Source organism: Bolinopsis microptera, unplaced genomic scaffold, assembly GCF_026151205.1.
Source record: "Bolinopsis microptera isolate Bmic1 unplaced genomic scaffold, MBARI_Bmic_1.0 sca117, whole genome shotgun sequence".
NCBI classification, from domain to species: domain Eukaryota; kingdom Metazoa; phylum Ctenophora; class Tentaculata; order Lobata; family Bolinopsidae; genus Bolinopsis; species Bolinopsis microptera.
Window position 1 is genome coordinate 7,112 of NW_026971889.1, and position 15,223 is coordinate 22,334.

The following is a 15,223-nucleotide window of genomic DNA, read 5'->3' on the forward strand; positions in this document are numbered from 1 at the left end:
AAAAAGTCTGTAAAAGAGATATGAGTAACTTATATAGAAGAAAAAACAGGAAGTTGTCGTCTGTTGAAAAATAAATAAAATATCTAGAATATAAATTAGAATATAAAATAACATTCAGTCAATGTGTCGTCAATAAAATGTACAATTATCAAATGTTAAAACTGGGTGATACAGTCACCAAAAATAAATACTAAGTATAATAAGTAAATAAATTAAATGTGGTCTATAAAACTACCACTAGGTATAATAGGTCAATAAATTAAAAGTGGTTTATAAAACTACCACTGTGCGAACCCTTTCTCCAGTTAAAACATGTCAGTCATGTGCAAAATCAATCAAAATGGTAAGGTGGTAAAAAAAGGAAAATTCTTTCGATACATCAATTATATATGCCTCAGATTTAAAAGAATTAGAAGATACTTAGTTATCGTCGACTATGATTGCAGTGTAAAATTTGTCATATGAATTGTCGACGGTATAATTAGGGTCTGTTGTTATAGATGAGAGTAGCTGTTTCTTATACGAATCACTAAAGCTTTTAACATCGGGCAGATTTCGTAGATCTGTTGGAACATTATTCCAACATTTTGCCCCCAAGTATTGAAAGTTTTTATGTGATGTTGATCTATTAACATATAGGTTGCAGCTTTCGCCGCTCCTACTACCTCCTGATATGTAACTAAATTTGTTCATAAAGTTTGTAGGACAATTGTCATGGATGATTCTAAACATATAATTTGACAGATGGAGTTGTCGTCTAAGATGGAGTGGTAACCATTTCATGTCTCTATAAACATTAAGGCTGCTCTCTGTTTGTGGAACGTTGAGAGCTATTTTGGCTACCTTTTTGTACAGAGTGTCAAGTTCAGCAAGTTTTGTCTTGCCAGCTCTACAATAGATCGTGTCTAAATAATCGAATTGTGGCAACATGAGTGCATTGGCAAACATTTTCCTATATTTAATGGGTAGCAGTGCTTTACTTCTATACATGGCACCAATTCTCTTCATGACCTTCTTAATAATATAATCTACATGGCTTTTGAAGTTTAATTTACTATCTAGAATGAGGCCAAGATATTTTGTCTCTTTGCACTCCTTGATTGTGAAAGTTACCTCATTACATTCAATGGTTAATTCATCATGTTGATCAACAGAATCAAACAATAGGAATTCAGTCTTCTTTTCATTGAGTGATAATTTATTTACACTGAGCCATTTAAAGATTGTCATAAGTTCTATTTTCATGTTTATAAATGTGCTTCTGCAGGTTTGATCAAAGAATAGTGCACCATCATCTGCAAATAGAAAGGGCTTAGATAGGTTACAGGCATAAATGATGTCATTTATGAAGATACTAAATAATATAGGCCCAATGATGCTTCCTTGTGGTACACCACTCAGAACTTCTAAAAATGAGCTTAGTTTGCCATTGATCCTAGTGCATTGATATCTACAAGATAAGAAGTTCTTAAACCAGGTTAAAGCAATGCCACCAATTCCATAATATGCCAATTTTTGAAGCAATATTTCATGATTCACTGTGTCAAAGGCCTTCTTAAGATCAAGAAAGATGATTCCTGGTTTATAAGACTTAGATTTACTCATATATATTTCGTCCATCAGATCGTACATCAAATAAGTTGTGGAGTGATTTTTCCGAAAGCCATATTGATGCCGGATGAAAAGTTTGTTCTCTTCCATGTAATCAGTGAGTTGCTTGCCGACAAAGTATTCTATAAGTTTTCCTACAAGTGGAAGGATGGATATTGGCCTGTAATTATTAGGATCATCTTTCATTCCTGCCTTATGGATGGGAGTTACTCTAGCTTTTTTACAAAGGGTTGGTACAACACCTGTATTAAGGCTCAAATTGACAATATGGGTCAGTGGCTCAACTATGTGTGGTACAGCTTGCTTAAGTAAAAATAGAGGCACATCGTCATATGAGGCCTTGTCATTCTTGAGCGTTTCGACATACATTAGGATATCAGTTTCATTTATTTCTTGGAATCTATCAAATGAGATGTTAGAAGTTCTAGGAGGTAAAAAATCAGTAAAACTAACTCTTTCAATACTGGGGGCCTGATTTTGTAATCTTGATCCAACATTTGCAAAATGAAAGTTAAATAGCTCAGGATCATTCTCATTGATAGTTTGACAATTAGTTGTACCAGGGGTCATATTTGATGCCAGTTTGATAGTTTTCCATACCCCTTTAAGATCATTCTTGGCACTTTTAACTTGTAGATCATCGATTACATTAGCCTTTTTGCAGGTTTTAGCTAATTTATTTCTAATATTTCTCTGAATCTTGTAGCAATCCCAGGCCTCATTACACTTTATACATTTGCTACATATACCACATTTATTGCAATTTCCATTGTCTCTCTTATCCTTCTTTTTACGGAATTTCTTTAGAAGAAAATGTGTATGATTAATGGCATTTAAAAGTTCAGTAGAAGGTTTATGTATGAACTTTTCATGCCTTTCTATGGTCTTGCAAGGGAAGAAGGTTGCATATGCCTGTTCAATATGATGACAAAGGCCAGCAGTGATAGCTTCAACATCTGTACTTTCCAATAGTGGACTGTAATCAGAACAGGTATCTAGATAGTCTAAGAATTGTTTAACATTACGTTTACAATGATTTCTAATTTCAACCTTTTCAAATTTAGGAGCTATAGGTACTTTACAATCTATCTCACACATAATAGCTTGATGATCCCCAATACGTTCATCAAGAACAGAAGATTGAACAAAATCTGCATAACAGTTAGTGAATATTACATCAATAGTAGTCTGGGTAAAATTGTCTCCACGTTTAGCAACTCTAGTTATCCCTTGAATGGTTTGAACTAGATTGTAACATCTCAAGGTCATATCTAATTTTTTGTACTGGGTTGATGAGATATTATTCTGGTCAATGTTTATATCCCCAATCCAGATAACCTTTTTCCCGTTCAATTTTTTCATGCAAAAATGAATGTACTCAATAAAGTTATCAACACTGCAATAATTTCCAGAGCGATAGAAGCAGCAAACATTGATCTTGCTATTCTTAAGCTTCACCCATAATGCTTCAATGTTATCAAGCTTACTATCCATAACTAATTCTGTGTAAGCTAGTTTTTTGTTTATCATTAAGCCACAACCACCCCTAGAACTGTTTGGCCTGTCGCATCGCATAATGTTGAAGGAGGAAGGAATATTTATGGTGTCTGTGTCAATAGTATCATTAAGATTCATCTCATTTAGGGAAAGTATGTCTAGCTTATGATCTCGAATGAGTTGAGTAAGTTCATTACTTTTAGCTAAATTTAGGAGACCACCTTGAATGTTACAGTGACCAATGCAAAGGTTATGAAATTTGTCAGCTGAGTTGTGAATATTTGTCATTTCACAAAACGTGTTAGTCGTTGTGTCTGATTAAACTAAAATCAGGTGAAAATTATCCGCCTGTAAATATTTTCAATAGAAAAGTTTTAAACTTGAAATCAAAATAAATATTCAGGTGGAAATGTCATGTCGATTTCAATGGTGAGCATGGTACTTGATGTGCTTTGCTAGTTTAAAGATACCATCGCTGTTTAGATGCACATTGTCTTCCCCAAATCTACTAAAACAAGATGATTTCCTAAATCCAGATCTATCACTAAACAAAAATCGATTCATCTCTGTGGGTATAAAGCTAACAAACGAGTATTTGGAAGGAATCTTAGATAAAAAGATATTGATGTCATTTATCACTTTATTTCTAGCAAAACTTTCTCTTGGTAAAATGTTTATGATCTTAATTTTTGCAGCTGGAGCCCACGAGTGAAGTGACTGGATCAGATTATCAATAGAGCGATTGGTGTTATCAAGGGCCTTTGCTTTTCCTGTGAACTCATCGGGTGACAATAATCTATTCCTCATGTGTCGAGGACTCTCTAGGATTAAGTCCACATCATTAGTTCCACACATGAGTACGATGGTCTTCACATTATTTGCATCAATTGACCTCTTTCTTTCATCTGAGTGGAAGCGTTCATTGATACCGTTTGCAATGCCACCAGGATAGTGAAATACATGTGCTTCTTGATGAGCAGAGGATAGTTTTGTAGCATCTAACTTGGAGAACATGCTTGAGCTAACATACACAGCAAGGGATTTGCTTTTGACTGAAGCAGGGGATACGGTGCTCTTATGAGTGATTTTGTTGGGTGATGATTTCCCTTTGATTGAGGGTTCAGTTTCTCCTACAGTAACGAAAGGCTTACTTGAGGTATCGGGTGGAGCAGACAAGGTTGCACTGCCATCAATCTGGCGCAGAGTAATGCTAATTCTCATGTCATCAGTATGGTCCTGAATAAGGCTGTGTTCAAAGCTGTCCTGAGATTTTCTGGTCATAATCATTATGTCGCCATGGGAGAGAGTAAGATTGGCAACGTGGACTTTGCTTTTAGACCTAAAACTGAGGACTCTTGTTGCTCCTAACGATATGGTGGAAATCATGGAGCCTGGTGATATGGACCTCTCATCATCTGAATGGAATGGTATTCCTTGCTTGCCATTTTCATACTTAGTGATCATGGCGCTGTTAAATATCAGACTTGGGAACTGTGAGCGTAAACGTTCTAAAATAGACTTTAATAAGGGATTGTCATTTAACGGCCTTGTGTTATGGAAGCCTCCATTGTAGGCATATGGGAAATCCCCATAGTATGCTACAGCCCTATTGTTAAACGTTTGTGTGTATTGTGTTTCCATATCCAACTTGAGAGTATCAACAAACCTGAATACACCTCGACTCAAATCATGATATGGATTGATGGACTTACCCACAACGTTAACACTGGTTGAAGATTGTTTGTTAACATCAGAAGAATTCACAAGAGATGGGTTGCTATTAAGTTCAGTCACACTGCTAACTTCACAGTTTTGAGTTTCTGATTCATGTTCAGAGATAAGAACATTGTCCCCGCAAGAGAATGGAACCGCAATTTTGTCATGGCCTGAGCCTTGGGTAAGTTTGGTTAGACGAGCAATTTGTCTCCTCAAATTGTCGTTTTCAAGACTTAGTGATACACAGGTAGAACATTTTGCTTTTGCACTGTTAGGTCTGTCACGAAGGCTGTAATTTCTGATTGGGATACCGGACATAGTTCAAATAAACACAATAATGCAAAGAATTCAGGATAGAGTCTAAAACCGATGCTACTGTTTATAGTTATTTAGTTGTTGATTACAGTACCTTTGCAGCAATTCAGAAGATGGGAATGAGTGGTGTCTGATATTCTTTAGGTGATAGATGGGTGATAGGTGATAGATGGGAGTTAACAGCTCTTAAAAACGATGTCTGATAGTCTTTAGGATGTCTTTAAATAAACTATCGTGCAACAACCATTTACATCGACATACAACCTGTAATGGTTGCTACATTTGATTGAGGTGTTAATTCCCACTAGGGGTCCTCAAATTATTTGTTATATAGTAGTGTTGAAAGTATTAAAAATAAAATCAACGATTTAATGTTAGGAAGGTAAAATTAATTCCCTGGTTTCTTAAGTCAGCTTTATAGTCGGAAAATAAAAGTATGTAGCGTCGATACCAAAACGATTATTGAGCGATGATAGCTAAATAGTTGGTTCCTGGGATGACGTATATGGTGGTCATATCACTCCTTACCCAAAGTCTGGCAGCCGTTTAGTCCTGATGAACCCATTGTGATCGGTGTGCACAGGATTTGTAGTTGGTCGGTGGCAAAACATATTTTTTGTGCCGCCCCCTGCTGAATTTTTTGGCTGCCCATCTAAAAATTTGCTAATTAAGTCAGTAAGTAAGCCAGTAAAAATTATGACATCACATCATCAGTTCATCACACATGTCTACAAAGTATCATCACATTATATGAAAAAATATATAAATATTTCTTCAACATTAATAATTTATCGAATACAATTCAATGAAATATCATGCACGTGATACCCTCCAATGCTTCACTGGAATGAAAGTTGATCACTGAAGCTATTTTAAGACTGCAATATCCCAAGGTTATGTAGAACTGTTTTAGCGAGATACAAAAAAGTCTGCAACAATGCAAATGTCTACTGTCGATGAGCATGAAACAGGTATGAAGTAAACACTAAACAGTCAATTACAACCCTGGCGCGTGGGGACACGTTTTTGCTAGTAGTTTGCGACATTATTTTACGGGTATCGAATCTCGCGACTTCAACGAAGTCCTGGGGACACGTTTTCAATAATTGATAATATTTTCAGCCCCTATCGTTTTAAGCATCGTTAGGGCTTTCCCAGAAACTAACTCTCATCATCCTAGGATAATCGTGTGTCGCACAGCACCTCTTTCAGTAACGAGAGTAGTCGCATGCAGTCCAGAATGACGTGTACGTTTCGGTCACCTGTGGAAAAAGGAAGTGAGATATCAAAAATCTGAGAAAAACCCGTTGGATAAAAGCCTTTCAGGTAGATGCTAGTCAAGATTTCATCTCTTTAGACCTTAAGATGGCTTCTAACACCTCGTCAAAAGTTTTTAAAAGTAAATTTTACTCGCGACTATCAAAAAGCAACAAAAACGTGTCCCCAATTTGCTTTTTTGAGCGCGCCAAGATCAGCGCACCGAGCTGATCTAGCTACTATGAACAGGCACACAAAAATATCAGTGAATATAAGTGATTTCGGTTATTGGAGTAATTTCATCAGAGCAGTCACATTTTTGATGGTGATTAATACTTTAATAACATTCCACAACAAGGCAACCATTAACTATGTAGTGTGTACCGTGTGCAGTGTGAAGTATAATATAGAGTTGGCATGAAGTTAACAGTTTACTTATCACGAAGTTTAATTAGAAGATAAGGAAAATATTGTATTGTTATCTGTCAAAGGAATTTAATGTATTCTAACAACTTGTTCTTATAATAACTAATCGATGAACCACATACAGGGTTGGTGTGAGTGTAAGAATTTGTGTGAGAAGATATATAGAGAAGCAAAATTCAACATCACTGGATACGGCCATACTCGGTTGAATACACCCCATCTCGTTTGATCTGGGAAGTTAAGCAACTGCAGGCCGGGTTAGTACTTGGATGGGTGACCGCCTGGGAATTCCCGGTGCCGTATCCTTTTGTTATATTTTCGAAGAATTGCTTTACTGAACAGAAGAATTGTGTATGGCTTTTACAGAATTGCAGTGATTATTAATAATATCATTTTATCCTAAGCAATATAGTCTATGTTCAAACGGAAGGAAATATTTCCAAATGTCAGAATAACATTGCTTAGAATAGTATAGCTACTAAGTTTTGTCTGAAAAGGGCTTTTTTGTTTCATTCTAAGATCTATCTTAAACATTCTGCTTAAAATTAACTAGAATGTATTCTTAAGTTAACTTGAAGAGTACTGCAAGGTATCCTGCAGTTACCTTGAAAAGTACTACAAGGTATCCTGAACTTAATTTGAAGAGTACTACAAGGTATCCTGAAGTTAACTTGGAGAGTACTGCAAAGTATCCTGTAGATAACTCGAAGAGTACTGCAAGGTATCCTGAAGTTAACTTGAAGAGTCCTACAAGGTATCCTGAAGTTAACTTGAAGAGTACTGCAAGGTATCCTGAAGTTAACTTGAAGAGTACTACAAGGTATCCTGGAGTTAACTTAAAAAGTACTACAATATGCAATGTATCCTGAAGTTAACTTGAAGAGTATAACTGCAAGCTGCAAGGTATCTTGAAATAAACTTGAAGAGTACTACAATTAGGTATCCTGGAGTTAACTTAAAAAGTGATACAAGGTATCCTGAAGTTAACTTAAAAAGCACTACAATGCAATGTATCCTGAAGTTAACTTGAAGAGTATAACTGCAAAGTGCAAGGTATCTTGAAATTAACTTGAAGAGTTCTGCAAGGTATCCTGTAGATAACTCGAAGAGTACTGCAAGGTATCCTGAATTTAACTTGAAGAATACTACAAGGTATCCTGAAGTTAACTTAAAAAGTGATACAAGATATCCTGAAGTTAACTTAAAAAGTACTACAATGCAATGTATCCTGAAGTTAACTTGAAGAGTATAACTGCAAGGTATCTTGAAATTAACTTGAAGAGTACTACAAGGTATCCTGAAGTTAACTTGAAGAGTACTACAATTAAGGTATCCTGAAGTTAACTTGAAGAGTACTACAAGGTTTCCTGAAGTTAACTTGAAGAGTACTACAAGGTATCCTGTAGATAACTCGAAGAGTACTGCAAGGTATCCTGAAGTTAACTTGAAGAGTACTACAAGGTATCCTGGAGTTAACTTAAAAAGTGATACAAGATATCCTGAAGTTAACTTAAAAAGTACTACAATGCAATGTATCCTGAAGTTAACTTGAAGAGTATAACTGCAAGGTATCTTGAAATTAACTTGAAGAGTACTACAAGGTATCCTGAAGTTAACTTGAAGAGTACTACAATTAAGGTATCCCGAAGTTAACTTGAAGAGTACTACAAGGTATCCTGAAGTTAACTTGAAGAGTACTGCAAGGTATCCTGAAGTTAACTTGAAGAGTACTGCAAGGTATCCTGAAGTTAACTTGAAGAGTACTACAATTAAGGTATCCTGAAGTTAACTTGAAGAGTACTACAAGGTTTCCTGAAGTTAACTTGAAGAGTACTACAAGGTATCCTGTAGATAACTCGAAGAGTACTGCAAGGTATCCTGAAATTAACTTGAGGAGTACTGCAAGGTATCCTGAAGTTAACTTGAAGAGTACTGCAAGATATCCTGAAGTTAACTTGAAGAGTACTGCAAGGTATCCTGAAGTTAACTTGAAGAGTACTACAAGATATCCTGAAGTTAACTTGAGGAGTACTGCAAGGTATCCTGAAGTTAACTTGAAGAGTACTACAAGGTATCCTGGAGTTAACTTAAAAAGTGATACAAGGTATCCTGAAGTTAACTTAAAAAGTACTACAATGCAATGTATCCTAAAGTTAACTTGAAGAGTATAACTGCAAGGTATCTTGAAATTAACTTGAAGAGTACTACAAGGTATCCTGAAGTTAACTTGAAGAGTACTACAAGGTATCCTGAAGTTAACTTGAAGAGTACTACAAGGTATCCTGAAGTTAACTTTAAAGAGAACTACAAGTTACCTTCAAATTATCCTCTATTATATACTTAATTAAACCTATAACAACCTCTATGTTGTTGTTATTGTGGTAGCCTGCACGCAAACTTGGATTAAATTATGATAAAGCTGATCTGATCCTGAAGTTAACTGACAGAAAGCATGAAGTTGACCTAAAATTAGATATGTGTCGTCTTCCAATTATATCGGTCCCGATATATTTGAAATTTTATCGCCTCTCGGATTTGCAGTATAACTTGCAAGTTAACTTTAGAATACATTCTAGTTAATTTTAGGACACCTTGTACTTTGTAGTACTCTTCAAGTTAACTTCAGGATACCTTGTAGTACTCTTCAAGGTAACTTCAGGATATCTTGTATCACTTTTTAAGTTAACTTCAGGATATCTTGTAGTACTCTTCAAGTTAACTTCAGGATACCTTGTAGTACTATTCAAGTTAACTTCAGAATATCTTGTAGTATTCTTCAAGGTAACTCCAGGATACCTTGCAGTACTCTTCAAGGTAACTTCAGGATACCTTGCAGTACTCTTCAAGTTAACTTCAGGATACCTTGCAGTACTCCTCGAGTTATCTACAGGATACTTTGCAGTACTCTCCAAGTTAACTTCAGGATACCTTGTAGCACTCTTCGAGTTAACTTCAGGATACCTTGCAGTACTCTTCGAGTTATCTACAGGATACTTTGCAGTACTCTCCAAGTTAACTTCAGGATACCTTGTAGTACTCTTCAAGTTAACTTCAGGATACCTTGTAGTACTTTTCAAGGTAACTCCAGGATACCTTGCAGTACTCTTCAAGTTAACTTAAGAATACATTCTAGTTAATTTTAAGCAGAATGTTTAAGATAGATCTTATAATGAAACAAAAAAGCCCTTTTCAGACAAAACTTAGTAGCTATACTATTCTAAGCAATGTTATTCTGACATTTGGAAATATTTCCTTCCGTTTGAACATAGACTATATTGCTTAGGATAAAATGATATTATTAATAATCACTGCAATTCTGTAAAAGCCATACACAATTCTTCTGTTCAGTAAAGCAATTCTTCGAAAATATAACAAAAGGATACGGCACCGGGAATTCCCAGGCGGTCACCCATCCAAGTACTAACCCGGCCTGCAGTTGCTTAACTTCCCAGATCAAACGAGATGGGGTGTATTCAACCGAGTATGGCCGTATCCAGTGATGTTGAATTTTGCTTCTCTATATATCTTCTCACACAAATTCTTACACTCACACCAACCCTGTATGTGGTTCATCGATTAGTTATTATAAGAACAAGTTGTTAGAATACATTAAATTCCTTTGACAGATAACAATACAATATTTTCCTTATCTTCTAATTAAACTTCGTGATAAGTAAACTGTTAACTTCATGCCAACTCTATATTATACTTCACACTGCACACGGTACACACTACATAGTTAATGGTTGCCTTGTTGTGGAATGTTATTAAAGTATTAATCACCATCAAAAATGTGACTGCTCTGATGAAATTACTCCAATAACCGAAATCACTTATATTCACTGATATTTTTGTGTGCCTGTTCATAGTAGCTAGATCAGCTCGGTGCGCTGATCTTGGCGCGCTCAAAAAAGCAAATTGGGGACACGTTTTTGTTGCTTTTTGATAGTCGCGAGTAAAATTTACTTTTAAAAACTTTTGACGAGGTGTTAGAAGCCATCTTAAGGTCTAAAGAGATGAAATCTTGACTAGCATCTACCTGAAAGGCTTTTATCCAACGGGTTTTTCTCAGATTTTTGATATCTCACTTCCTTTTTCCACAGGTGACCGAAACGTACACGTCATTCTGGACTGCATGCGACTACTCTCGTTACTGAAAGAGGTGCTGTGCGACACACGATTATCCTAGGATGATGAGAGTTAGTTTCTGGGAAAGCCCTAACGATGCTTAAAACGATAGGGGCTGAAAATATTATCAATTATTGAAAACGTGTCCCCAGGACTTCGTTGAAGTCGCGAGATTCGATACCCGTAAAATAATGTCGCAAACTACTAGCAAAAACGTGTCCCCACGCGCCAGGGTTGAATTAGCCCTTGCATAATGCAAATTGCATAGGACAGTTCCCTTCTTTCAATTTAGATTTGTTTCTTAATGTATGTATACTAATGACAATTTATATTTATGTAAATGTATATATACAGTATGTAGGCGGTTGTTTTTAAAATAAAAGTTATAGTCAGTCAAGTTCATGTTTCACATATTTTGTGTGCTCTAAATATTGATTGTATACTCATTTCGCTGGCTTTTCAGGGCAGTATGAACAAAGTAAGGAAGTGGATCGGGTTGATGTTGTAGAACAGGACCGAGTACCCCAGAGCTCTCACCAACAGGCTCATGGTTCCTTCGTTCAGCTACCTGGCGAGAACCTCACCCTTCGTAAGTTCATTATGTTTGTTAGCTTTTACAATTTACACAACTAACTTTATAAACATTCTATTCTTCAGTTCAAATGATTAATCTCTGTGATCAGATTGAACTAAAAGCGTTACTTAATATCAAATGATACAAGAGAAACCAAATTATTTTGTATGGATATTTAACAAATTAAATGATAAAAGTGTACTGTGGGAGTCTTCACATAATATAGGACTTAACATACAAGAGGGTAGGAGCTCTATTAAGATAAAATAAGTTTGTTTTCTTTGAAATTATACTTAAAGTTAAGCTACTTTGTCATGCAATGCAATATATTATACAAATGTATACCAAACAGCATTAGGTTTAACAGGTTAGATCAGGTCGGGGAAATTTTAATCTAGCTAATTTTGGCATTCCATATTCAGCACAAGCGTAGTTATTAAAAAGATACTTATTGTTAGTGATGTTGAGAAAAATGTTTAAGAAATAAATGTAACGTATCAATTATAGTTCGTATAAATGTAGTTTAAAAGCTTTAACAACTTTATAATTTTACCAGAGATGACAGATCTGGTAAGATTTAAAGATTTAGCGTGCCCACAGAATATTAACATTTATTAAGGAGGTTTGCTAGATCTGGAAAATTCCGTTCCTCTGCTGAAAAATTCTATTACTTACCATACTTACCACTTTAATCTAAATTCAATATTTGTTTTATTTGAAGATTCAATCAATCATTATATTATATAATATGAGAATTAAACCTTCAATTTCAGCCATGCAAAATTACACTGTCATAAAAAACTAGTGGACAAAATGGTATTGCAATATATGTAAGTTGCATACTGTGTGGCTGGATGATAAAGTTCTTAACTAAACTATAAAAATAAACTTGATTATATAATAATTAATTCGGCTGATCCAACTCGGCAACTCATAGCAGGAGCTACATTTACGTTGGGGCCGCAATATAAATATTAGTATCATAATCTGCTCTATATATATAATCTGCCCTGGCCTGGTGGGACAAACACTGAAGTGTAAAGTTGTTACTTCAAAGTTCATGTAATATTAACTGTTAAAATAAACTATATAGTTTTATTTTGTCCTATAGAATAATCACGTTCAGCACACCGAGCCACTGCTACCAGTGAGAGGAATATCTTTTTTGTCTGACTCAGTGTCCGGACTGTGTTGAGGTAGTCTTCTGTAATTACTTCTGCAGTGCCTAACTCCGCAAACAATCGCAACAACCAGCAAGAGGAACACGACTACAGCTCCCACGCACATCCCAATAAACACCATCTTGTTAATCTCCAGCTCCATCGGTATTATATCACTCCCGTGGTCAGGTTCACATTTAGCAGCACATTTAGCAGTTGATTTGAGAAGAGCGCTGTACTTGTGTGTGATAACAATGCCGGTCACGTGGTTAACCAACTTGTTGTTAATGTAGAGGAACATTAAACACGTGTCCCAGTCGTAGAGTGGTCCTCCTCTGTTCACAATCCTACAGTTCAGTACTTTGTCATGGAATGTGAGGTTAACTGCGTTGTGGTACTGATTGTTGATATCAGATATGTAGGTCTGTGTAAGGAGAGTGTCGATGAACAGAACACTGAGCAACAGCAAACTGAAACGAAACATGATGAGGTTATTTTGTGGAATGGACCCTTGCCACTACATGTTCTCTGAAGCAGTGAACAAATTAGGGTATCGTGTTACAATGATCTAATATTTCGGACTGACTGCTACCTTTTAAAGGTGCCATCTGGTGAAGTGGTACTGTGTAGGATTATGTAGCCAATATATACCCACTTCCATTGTTGTCTGCTACATTACTGGAGGTTCAAGCAATTTTTAATTTAAAAACTGTTGCAGACCACAAAAAAAGATAAGGAGACTACAAATTAAACTTTACCGCCTGTTTGGCGAGTGTGATATTTAAAAACGGGTCACAGAGGTCTCTAATCTCATTAAGTGGTTCACCATGCTGCACATTTGAATATAACGGGTACAATTCAATTTAGGAAGTGTCTAAACACTTTCTGAGGAAGTCCATGATCTGACCAATTGCGATTATAAACCTTTTTAGTCCTGCTAAGTCCTTTCACACAGTGTGAATCACACTGCACACTTATACTGAACAAGATCTTTGTTCAAAACACAAAATGTTCTGTATATTATGGTTAATGAATTTTACGAAAATGTATCGATGTAGTGTTAAGTAAAGTTGGAGCTAATTTATTTATTAGATCTTGAATTGTAATCAATGAAATCGTTTATACCTTTTAAACCCTGAAACTGATTAGCATTGAACACAGTACCGTTCAAGTACTGGGTGCTCTGAACAAGTATATTGCTTATCTGCACGTGTCTGTAGAAATTTGCTGTCTTTGTGTTTCTGAAAAAGCGCAATTAATAAAATACCAGACCAATCCTATGACTGGTGAAGCTGGAGTAGCTTTAAACCCGCGATGGGTTGGCATCTGCCTCAATAGAATATCACATTTTATTTAATAACAGTTTATTCTGATAGTCATATATCAAAAATATCAAGAAACATAAATACATTATGTTAGATCGTTCACACACAAATATAAAAGTAAAATGAGTCAATATTAAAGGGATTAAATGAATCAATTTGTCTCATTTTCATTTTTCTTTACTCAACAATGAATATTCTCTAATATTATCAAGGCGGTAGAAATCCAAATATTTTGTTAGCTTCTGAGCAAACCTAGCAATTTAACCTTGGAGTTTTGCCATTTTGTTCGAGCCACAAGATTACAACGTTTGATAATGAGTTTAATTCTCATGATTGAAGTATTTAGTTTATACCGTATTAAAATTGACACTGCTTAAGGGGGCCGGGGGGGTCTTCATCAAAATTCTCTCGAAATTGATTTTATAGTTGTTTCTGATAGAGGGGAGTGATATCTATCAGCTGCTTTTGGTCCCATGGAAAAATATTGTTCCTAGCCAAAATTATCGCCAGTCAAAAGTCAGCGCTTATGTGTAATTGTATTGCGCGAGCGATTTTCAATCGCGCGCCCTGAAAATCGAGTCTAAAAATCTATCTTCTCCTACATTTTTTGAGCAATCATCCTGAAACTTTCAGGATATGTTCTAGGGATCATTTAGAAGATATCTGTCGAGCCGAATTTTGAGATAGGCCTTAGAAGATTTTTTATTCAATTTTGAAAATCTTGGACCTCATTTTTTTACGATTTTTCCAGGTCCAAGATTTTAAAAATTGAATAAAAAATCTTCTAAGGCCTATCTCAAAATTCGGCTCGACAGATATCTTCTAAATGATCCCTAGAACATATCCTGAAAGTTTCAGGGTGATTGCTCAAAAAATGTAGGAGAAGATAGATTTTTAGACTCGATTTTCAGGGCGCGCGATTGAAAATCGCTCGCGCAATACAATTACACATGAGCGCTGACCGTTGACTGGCGATAATTTTGGCTAGGAACAATATTTTTCCATGGGACCAAAAGCAGCTGATAGATATCACTCCCCTCTATCAGAAACAATTATAAAATCAATTTCGAGAGAATTTTGATGAAGACCCCCCCCGGCCCCCTTAAGCAAGATACACTGTTAAGGCAATATAATAAATCATACTTTTGGCATAAACTTTAAAAATTTTTTATAGAAATGAAAATGTTAGAATAAACAAGAGTATTATACCCACA

General features: G+C 35.7%; 1 protein-coding gene and 2 non-coding genes across 3 annotated transcripts; 1 reads left to right on the forward strand and 2 right to left on the reverse strand.

Annotated features, from left to right (window-relative positions):
* Positions 1-641: 641 nt before the first annotated feature.
* Positions 642-5,399, reverse strand: LOC134825817 (uncharacterized). The gene has a single exon (XM_063838018.1). It carries the CDS (start codon positions 5,140-5,142, stop codon positions 3,532-3,534), a length of 1,611 nt encoding a protein of 536 aa, XP_063694088.1. The 5' UTR covers positions 5,143-5,399; the 3' UTR covers positions 642-3,531.
* Positions 5,400-7,009: 1,610 nt separating this feature from the next.
* LOC134825818 (5S ribosomal RNA) lies at positions 7,010-7,128 on the forward strand. The gene has a single exon (XR_010161617.1). It is a non-coding gene; the product is annotated as a 5S ribosomal RNA (ribosomal RNA).
* A 3,070-nt stretch (positions 7,129-10,198) lies between these two features.
* LOC134825819 (5S ribosomal RNA) lies at positions 10,199-10,317 on the reverse strand. The gene has a single exon (XR_010161618.1). It is a non-coding gene; the product is annotated as a 5S ribosomal RNA (ribosomal RNA).
* Between the last annotated feature and the right edge of the window lie 4,906 nt (positions 10,318-15,223).

Excerpts from the sequence above, each read along its gene's own strand:
- LOC134825817 (XM_063838018.1), bottom strand. The coding sequence starts at position 5,142 with ATGTCCGGTATCCCAATCAGAAATTACAGCCTTCGTGACAGACCTAAC.